At 47.2% G+C, this 9864-nt stretch overlaps 1 protein-coding gene across 4 annotated transcripts in view; it reads right to left on the reverse strand.

Moving 5' to 3' along the window:
- Positions 1–9864, reverse strand: part of B3GNTL1 (UDP-GlcNAc:betaGal beta-1,3-N-acetylglucosaminyltransferase like 1) — a 144918-nt gene that overhangs the window by 107505 nt on the left and 27549 nt on the right. For all 4 annotated transcript variants that reach the window (XM_069953772.1, XM_069953770.1, XM_069953771.1 and 1 more), the window contains exon 6: positions 5712–5777. In XM_069953772.1, the coding sequence (XP_069809873.1) occupies positions 5712–5777 (66 nt within the window). The remainder of the gene's footprint in view (positions 1–5711; positions 5778–9864) is intronic.

The raw sequence follows: 9864 nt of genomic DNA on the forward strand, positions 1-9864 counted from the left end.
CGGCACAAAACATATCGATTCATAATGGACCATAATCACGATTACTTGATGAATTGTTGATGTCTGTCCTCAACATAGTTGCGGTTGTATTCTCTACAGGGGCAAATTACAATGTCTGATGACTGAACATGAAAAATCGTGTGAAGTCAGGCGGGTCTGTACCCAGTGCCTTAGCTGCTGCACAACCCCTTTAATAGGAAGAATATATATATATATATATATATATATATATATCCACAGCTTATGAGATGATGAGCATCTTTCCCTATAGACAAGCAGCAGATTATCTGATTATCTCCCGGCAGTGTAATTTCACTGATGCCTAAATACCCAATTCAATGGCGACCTCTCCTACAAAGAGTTAAAAAACGAAGCGATTCCAATTAGGGGCCGATTCCCACGCACAGATTTCCCACTTGCCAAGATTCCTACGGTGTAATTAGAGGACACAATTGTGGCCGAGCAGCAAATTAACTTTTGTGCTGTATCCAAATGGTATTGTGTAGAGCTCAGGGCTCAGAATTAGCCTCCCGTGACAAGGCGCCCGTACACAGGGAACGGCAGAGGATGAGGGGAGACACCAAACCAGGATGGAGAGGGAGAGAGAAGTGTTCAGCATTGGAGAGAGAGCACCAGGAAAGGAAAGCAAAAGAAAGCAAGGAGTAGAGACTGCAGCAGAGAGGTCGTAGAAGAGAGAAGAGAGTGCAACACAGGAGATAGAGTGCAAAAAAGAGGGAAAATGCAGGAAAGAGTGCAGGGGAAAATACACAGAAAAGACAGCAGTAGGGAGAGAGCAACATGGAGACAGGGTTGGAAGGCAAAAGAAAGCATGGCCAATAGGGTAAAAGGGCAAAGCGTGCAGAAGAGAAAGAGGGAGGAGCACATGGTAGAGGAAGTAAGCAAAGGAAAAAACGGGAAGAAGCGCGAGACAGAGAGGGAAAATGCAACGGAGAAAGAGGGAGGGAGCGTGCAACAGAGAAAGAGGGAGGGAGCGTGCAACGGGGAAAGAGGGAGGAAGCGTGCAACGGAGAAAGAGGGAGGGAGCGTGCAATGGAGAAAGAGGGAGGGAGCGTGCAATGGAGAAAGAGGGAGGGAGCGTGCAATAGAGAAAGAGGAAGGGAGCGTGCAATGGAGAAAGAGGAAGGGAGCGTGCAACGGAGAAAGAGGGAGGGAGCGGGCAGCAGAAAAAGAGGGAGGGAGCGTGCAACAGAGAAAGACGGAGGGAGCGTGCAACAGAGAAAAAGGGAGGGAGCGTGCAATGAGGAAAGAGGGAGGGAGCGTGCAACGGAGAAAGAGGGAGGGACGGTGCAACGTAGAAAGAGGGAGGGACGGTGCAACGTAGAAAGAGGGAGGGAGCGTGCAACGAAGAAAGAGGGAGGGAGCAGGCAGCGGAGAAAGAGAGAGGGAGTGTGCAATGGAGAAAGAGGAAGGGAGCGGACAATGAAGAAAGAGGGAGGGAGTGTGCAGCGGAGAAAGAGGGAGGGAGCGTGCAATGGAGAAAGAGGAAGGGAGCGGGCAACGGGGAAAGAGGGAGGGAGCTTGCAACGGGGAAAGAGGAAGCGAGTGGGCAATGAAGAAAGAGGGAGGAAGCGGGCAGCGGAGAAAGAGGGAGGGAGCGTGCAATAGAGAAAGAGGGAGGAAGCGTGCAATAGAGAAAGAGGGAGGGAGCGTGCAATAGACAAAGAGGGAGGGAGCGTGCAATAGAGAAAGAGGGAGGGAGCGTGCAATAGAGAAAGAGGGAGGGAGCGTGCAACAGGGAAAGAGGGAGGGAGCGTGCAATGGAGAAAGAGGAAGGGAGCGTGCAATGGAGAAAGAGGAAGGGAGTGTGCAATGGAGAAAGAGGGAGGGAGCATGCAATAGAGAAAGAGGAAGGGAGCGTGCAATGGAGAAAGAGGAAGGGAGCGTGCAACGGAGAAAGAGGGAGGGAGCGGGCAGCAGAAAAAGAGGGAGGGAGCGGGCAGCAGAGAAAGAGGGAGGGAGCGTGCAATAGAGAAAGAGGGAGGAAGCGTGCAATGGAGAAAGAGGAAGGGAGCGTGCAATGGAGAAAGAGGAAGGGAGCGTGCAACGGAGAAAGAGGGAGGGAGCGGGCAGCAGAGAAAGAGGGAGGGAGCGGGCAGCAGAGAAAGAGGGAGGGAGCGGGCAGCAGAGAAAGAGGGAGGGAGCGTGCAATAGAGAAAGAGGGAGGGAGCGTGCAATGGAGAAAGAGGTAGGGAGCGGGCAGCAGAGAAAGAGGGAGGGAGCGTGTAACGGAGAAAGAGGGAGGGAGCGTGCAACGGAGAAAGAGGGAGGGAGCGGGCAATGGAGAAAGAGGGAGGAAGCACGCAACCGTAGTCACTGGTCCTGCACGATTTAAAGCGCACCTGTCGTTTCACAATACTACTGACACGTCATAAAGAGTTTTAAAAAGTTTTGATCGGTCCGGGCCTGAGTGTTCAAGGCCTGTACCGATCAGGAGATAGAGCCGGGAGAAGACTGCGCTAAGCACGGTCCTCTCCCAGCTCTGTGTCACGTGATCAGTCAGGCTCCATAGAGCTCCATTATAAGTCCGACTGATCATGTGACAGAGCGCCAAGAGAGAACTGTGCTCATCCCGGTCCTCTCCCCGCTCCATCTCCCGATCTGTACAGGCCTGAACACTTAGACCCGGACCGACCAAAATTTTTGACATGTCTCTATGACGTCTCTATGGCATGTCAAAAGTTTTGTGAAACACCAATGACACTTTAAGGATGTTTCTTTTTCCTGCGATCATTAATTCTGGGTGTCACATGACCGGTGTTCGCTATTAGCTTTAACAGCGTCTCCGTCCTCCGCCGTGCCCTTTGTGTGCGATATAAGATGGGGAGGACGATACACATGACAAGCTGTCATAGCTAAAGCAACAAAGCCTGGAAAGATTTGTGTCCGCTCGGTGAACAATGGCAGCAATGTGCACAGATGCGGGCGCCTCCAAAAAACCGACTCAACCACATTGCTCGTTTAGCGACAATGAGCTAATTCCAGCTGCCGTGGTTAACCCCTGCTGTGCCAGGCCCAGCTAGCCCCTAGCTATACTCAATACACTGCTATGTACTGGACTCTACATGACTTAGAGGGGCTCTGAAACAAGGACAGGCAAAGCAACGTACCAGCCTCAGTGCCAAGGATACAATTCCCACCAATTTTCTCACTGAATCATCTGCTGCTGCTGCCAATCTGACATGATCTCAATGGAATATAGGAAATAACACTCACGTCATGCAGTGTGACCACGTGCGATACCAAAGTGTTGGGAGAGAGGCGCAAAGGAAACAAAGTGGTCTCCCCGTGGGCATGTGAGAAAATCAATATGGCCGCTGTACGGTCTCTGATCTACATTCCGTAACAGTACAGCTTAATATGGCTTCAGCACATGAGAAAGAATGAATACTGTAACTATAAAGCTGGATTCTGCAACTATAAAGCTGGATACTGCAACTATAAAGCTGGATACTGTAAGATTCTGATGATGATGATGGCATAACACCCGATTCTAGTCCATTGCGGTGCGGTCACAGTCACTTTGTCTGCAGCCATTGCTGGTTGTTTTGCAAGTATTATAATGTGCAATTATGGCCAAGAGCTGAACCCCTATAGTTATGGGCCCAAAGGCTTAGGCTGCACTACTGAGATTCTGATGGCATCACACCTCTTCCTGATTCTGGTTGGACACCCTGTCTGCAGCCATTACAGGTTGTTTCTGGATATATTATACATGTAAACAATGATCTTTATTATCTTATTTAAATTGAGCTTTGATCACCTAATGTTACAGGCTCAAAGTCAGAGGCTGCACTACTGAGAATCTGGTGACATCATGTCTCTTCCTGATTCCAGTCGGCTGCAGTGTGCTCATGGACATCTCCTGGTTCTTTCTGCACACTGTATATAACAAATGTGGGAACCACTTCCTTCTGGGCTAAGATTACCTAAAGGGGTACTCCAGTCTTCCCATACTTATCAGCTGCAGTATGCCCTGCAGGAAGTGGTGTATTCTTTCCAGTCTAACACAGTGCTCTCTGCTGCCACCTCTGTCCATCAGCAGCAAATCCCCATAGAAAACCTCTCCGGCTCTGGACAGTTCCTGACATGGACAGAGGTGGCAGCAGAGAGCATTGTGTCAGACTGGAAAGAATACACGACTTTCTGCAGGACATACAGCAGCTGATAAGAACTGGAAGACTTGAGATTTTTTTTAATAGAAGTAAATTACAAATATCTGGCACCGGTTGATTTTGGGGGAAAAAAAAAATTCTGCTTTAAACCTATAGGATCTACTTCAATTCCAAAGACATCACGTCCCCTTCTGATTCCTGTCAGCTGCAATGCGGTGATGGGCATAGTGTCTGCTGCCATTATTAGTCGTTTGTGGCATATTATAAATATGGAAACTGCTCTTTAGTATCTCACTTGGAAGTTGAAATTTCATCACTTGATGTTACAAGCCCAACATGTGAGGCTGCCCAACATGTGAGGCCCAACATCATGTCCTCTGTAGTGCAGTCATGGACACCTTGTGGTTGTTTATGTACATACTATAAATGTGGAAACAACTTCCAGACTTAGAATACTTAAAGGGTCAATTTTTTTTTTTTTTTTTTTTTTTTACAGAAATCAATAGTCCAGGCGATTTTAAGAAACTTTGTAATTGGGTTTATTAGGCAAATATTCCATTATCTGCATTCACAAAGACTTTCCCCAGGTCCCCCCCCTCCTTCTCTCTCTCATTCACTGCTCATTATCAGGAAATTATGTCTTGTTACATCAGTCGAGCCCTGTGTAACCTATGGAGCAGGGAGGGGGGAGGAGGGAGATTAGTCGCCAGCAGAGAACAAAGGATTACACAGCGGGACCCGAGTGAAAGCCTCTATTTAGAGGTCAGAGCTGACATCAGAAGAGACAGCCCAATGATGTAGTTGTAAATTAACTCTTTGTTGTCCTGTTTTGGCGCCTCATCTCCCTCCACCCCTCCCCTCTTCATAGACAACAATGAAGACAGGGGGGAGAGTTCAAACTGCTTTTTCATGATAAAACTGCATTTTTCGGCTAATAAACCCAATTACAAAGTTTCTTAAAATCGCCTGTACTATTGATTTCTGCAAGGTACACTTTAAAGATATAAAACTAAGGCCTGAGGCTGCACTACTGAGGACATGATGTCCCCTACAGATTCCCGATTAAACCTGGTCATGGGCACTTGGTGTGAATCCAACTCATCCACCTCGATATCTACATCCAGCCTGGCACGGATTGCAGCAGCCGTGTGTGATTCAGACATCCTCCTGGCGGGGGCATTAGTGACACGACGCGCTGCCATACTCTCCTGGATACCATTGTGGGTAATGGTTTTGCGGGTGATTTCACTTGTGAAGCAGACACAAAAATAACTCAGCGTCTGTCTCTGTTCTCCGTCCAACCAGCCCTGATTATCTCTGCTCTGTCAGGAATTCGGGGAGGTATTTCCGCGCCAGATGCCAGCCGAGAAGGGGGGGGGGCGCACCTTCGGCAATTTCACCTTGCTGGTCCCAGGGGAATGGAATGCGGACAATCTAAAACCTTCTGGAAAAGCTGCCCTCACAGATCAGCGCCCGGACCACCAAGGAGAACCCCCTGCAGTTTATGCATAAGGGGGGGCACACATAGAAACGTAATAATGGCGTGATGTAAAAACACAAATAGTAGAAGGTACTCACACTTTTTGGTAAGCGCTGCGCCACCTCGTATTGTAGCCGGACCCTCTGTGGCATCATGACGTCATCCTGTAAGAAGAGAGAATGGTGTGATGTCATCAAGGCTCGGACTCCAACATGTATATGGTACACACCATCAACAGCTGTGGGGATATTCAGGATGCGTCTCCCCATTGATTGACATGGACATCTCCCTGTCATAGGGAAAGATCTGTGAATCAGGGCAGCAGGGGACCACCCCGGCAACAGATTCCCTTATACATGTTGGTTACTTCATCATCATTTAGGGGCATTCATAATATATTCTTCCACCCATATATCCATTCCCTTCTTGGTTCAACCCACTTTTCATATATCTGATAATAGCACAGTCTGGCTCCTTTACTCTAAGGGTCAAGTACATTGCGATCTATTTTTTGTAAACCGTTCCCCCTGATGAACCTGTTACCATAAGGTGAAACACGTCGAGATAGTAAAGTTGTATTAGAATATTTTATAGCAAACTGAACTTATACAGATGAAGAGTAGTAAGTGGATGGTCCGTATTACTTGTTGGTACCTGACCCGGTCATGTCTGTAGTGGTTTGATCAATGGGGTGATTTTTATGAATTTATTGCAGGAATAGGGAACTTTGGTTCTCCAGCTGTTGCAAAACTACAACTCCCATCATGCCTGGACAGCCAAAGCATGATGGGAGTTGTAGTTGTGCAAAAGCTGGAGAGCCAAGATTCCCTGCCCCTAATTTATTGTAATAAAAGTTATGTTTTAGGATCAGAGTCACGGTTTTCAGTATTTTTTAGTTTTTTTGTAGTCTGACGCTAGGACCACTGAAGTGAAGAGAGCCAAGTTGTAATACCACACACAGCCCGAGGACAAGAATGGGCTTACAGCGGCAAATACAGGAAATCTTCCTCTGCTGAAGGTCATAACGTGATGTGAAATCGACACATTTTATATTCCCATGAATCACCCGACGCAGGTGGTTTATGACTATTTGCGGATGATCAGGTGGTGAATCATTGCATTTATAGCGGATTGAACAGGGTGTAAATCACAGGTCCATGTGAGGCTTATCGCAGCCATTACAACAATATAACAGCCGGACCTGGCAGCAGCGGGGGCGGATCAGGTGATCGGGTCTCGGGGTACAGAGGTGAATCCCATATATGTCAATGACAGATAAGAAAGCAGAAGTCAGGCTGTGATTAGAGGAAGTTGTTGCCTTGTTGTGTTCTGTCCTGACTTCCATGTGACCTTGGGCAGGTTTATTAAGGGCGGGTATACTATCAGCGGGATAGTGCACTGCCTCTCTTAAAGGGACAGTGCCTCATTCCTATAGTTAAATCCCATGAATCCTTTTAAAGGGAAAGTCCATTCTATGAAACCTTGTGATGTCTTTGACTCTCCAGCTGTTGCAAAACTACAACTCCCATCATGCCTGAACAGCCAAAGCTAAAGGCTGTCCAGGCATAATGGGAGTTGTAGTTTTGCAACAGCTGGAGAACCAAGATTCCCTACCCATGATCTAGATCATGAGTCTCCAAACTGCGGCCCTCCAGCTGTTTCAAAACTACATTTCCCATCATGCCTGGACAGCCACATCCAAAGCTTTAGCTGTCCAGGTATGATGGGAGTTGTGGTTTCCTAACAGCGGGAGGGCCGCAGTTTGGACACCCATGATCTAGATCATGGCTGTTAAACTGCAGCCCTGTAGCTGTTGCAAAACTACAATTCCCATCATCCCTGGCTAGTCAAAGCTTTGGTTGTCCAGGCATGATGGGAATGGTAGTTTTGCAAAAGCTGGGGGGCTAAAAGTTTGACACCTGTGATTGAGGGTAAAGGGGTATGATGACACATCTGACATCTGTTCGGAATCTGAGAAATCTGTCGTGGAATATGCATCGGAAAATTTGTGTCATATTCGGCAAAATATTCGGTCTAGGATCGGTTTCAGTCAGGAGTAAAAAAAATTGCTAATTTCCTGCAAAAACAGCGCCACCTTTGTCCTCAGGTAATGTGCAGTATTGCAACTCAGCTCTATTCATATCAATAGAACTGAGTGCAATATCCCACTCAAACCCCATTCGACTTGATGGGAACTTTGGTACAATGTCAATCAAATCCGAACAGTGCAAACTTTGTGACAGCTGAGGGTTTGTCACAGTGAATCAAGTCTGCACGAACCTCTGCGAACCAGATACATTATATGAGTTTCAAGTCCAGACTGCTTCACTGGCAGGGGGTTGTCTAGACCAGACACATTGTAACAAACCTTCAGCTGTGAGAAACATTAGGCTGTGTACTGTATACAAAGCAGCACAATTCTCTCTCCAGATCTGATACGCTGTATCCCTCTGAGATGCCGACAGTTTAGACAGGAACCAAATGTAGCGAATCCTCAGCTGTTAGAAGTCTTGGGCTTTGTTCCCACCGACGCATTTCGACCAAAATCTGCATTAGACTAGATCAGATATAGAAGCGTTCTGTCTATGAAAGACAAAGTATATAGGAAAGAGGCAGAACAGCTCATTGTACGGCGACTAAGCTTTTTTTTCTAGAAGACGGGGAGATTTCGGACTGGGATTAGGAGACCTGACTGGAAGTGAGAGTGGGGGGGGGGGCCTGGATTAGATACGGTACCGCGCAGTAAACAGATCCCAGTATCACCGCTCCCCTGGGGGTCACAGCTGACTTTTTCACTTTCTCAGAAATTTTTTTTTTATTTTTAAAAGTGCTTATAGAGTGAAAGAGTCAGCTGCCAGGGGAAGTAGCGGACCAACCGATGACATCACAAACCACAAGGTCAAAGGTTAAGTGATTTGTCAGCGAAGCCTTAAACCGTGCGGATGAAATTACAGCAGCGCCATATTCAGCTTAACTTTTAACTATATTAGAAAGTTACTGTACAGTGCGTATGGTGAGGCTCTGCAGCAGCTGAGGTGTAGTATGAGGTTCTGCAGCAGCTGGGGTGTGTATGATAATAATAATAATATTTCTTTGTATAGCGCCAACAGATTCTGCAGCGCTTATTTAAATATATAAATACATTACAGGTTATATTTATATTAAATTATACAATGAATAAATTATGACGAGGTTCTGCAGCAGCTGAGGTGTATGATGAGGTTCTGCAGCAGCTGAGGTGTATGATGAGGTTCTGCAGCAGCTGAGGTGTATGATGAGGTTCTGCAGCAGCTGAGGTGTATGATGAGGTTCTGCAGCAGCAGAGGTGTATATGATGAGGTTCTGCAGCAGCAGAGGTGTATATGATGAGGTTCTGCAGCAGCAGAGGTGTATATGATGAGGTTCTGCAGCAGCAGGTGTATATGATGAGGTTCTGCAGCAGCTGAGGTGTGTTTTACAAGATTCTGCAGCAGCTGAGGTGTAGTATGAGGTTCTGCAGCAGCTGAGGTGTGTATGATGAGGTTCTGCAGCAGCTGAGGTGTATGATGAGGTTCTGCAGCAGCAGAGGTGTATATGATGAGGTTCTGCAGCAGCTGAGGTGTATGATGCGCTTCTGTAGAAGATGAGGTGTATGATGAGGTTCTGCAGCAGCTGAGGTGTATGAGGAGGTTCTGCAGCAGCAGTGGTGTATATAGGGTTCCGCAGCAGCTGAGGTGAGTATGAAGAGGTTCTGCAGCAGCTGAGGTGAAGTATGAGGTTCTGCAGCAGCCGAGGTGTATGATGAGGTTCTGCAGCAGCTGAGGTGTATAATGAGGTTCTGCAGCAGCTGAGGTGTATAATGAGGTTCTGCAGCAGCTGAGGTGTATAATGAGGTTCTGCAGCAGCTGAGGTGTATAATGAGGTTCTGCAGCAGCTGAGGTGTATGATGAGGTTCTGCAGCAGCTGAGGTGTATGATGAGGTTCTGTAGCAGCTGAGGTGTATGATGATGTTCTGCAGCAGCTGAGGTGTGTGATGATGTTCTGCAGCAGCTGAGGTGTGTGATGATGTTCTGCAGCAGCTGAGGTGTGTATTATGAGGTTCTGCAGCAGCTGAGGTATTATGAGGTTCTGCAGCAGCTGAGGTGTGTATTATGAGATTCTGCAGCAGCTGAGGGTGTACAAGGTTCTGTAGCAATGTATTTTATGATACATATCCAAGCTGCTGCAGAACCTCTGGCCTTAAGCAAAATGATGCTTTGATGCAAATGGAAT

Source organism: Dendropsophus ebraccatus, chromosome 14 (assembly GCF_027789765.1).
Source record: "Dendropsophus ebraccatus isolate aDenEbr1 chromosome 14, aDenEbr1.pat, whole genome shotgun sequence".
Lineage (NCBI taxonomy): Eukaryota > Metazoa > Chordata > Amphibia > Anura > Hylidae > Dendropsophus > Dendropsophus ebraccatus.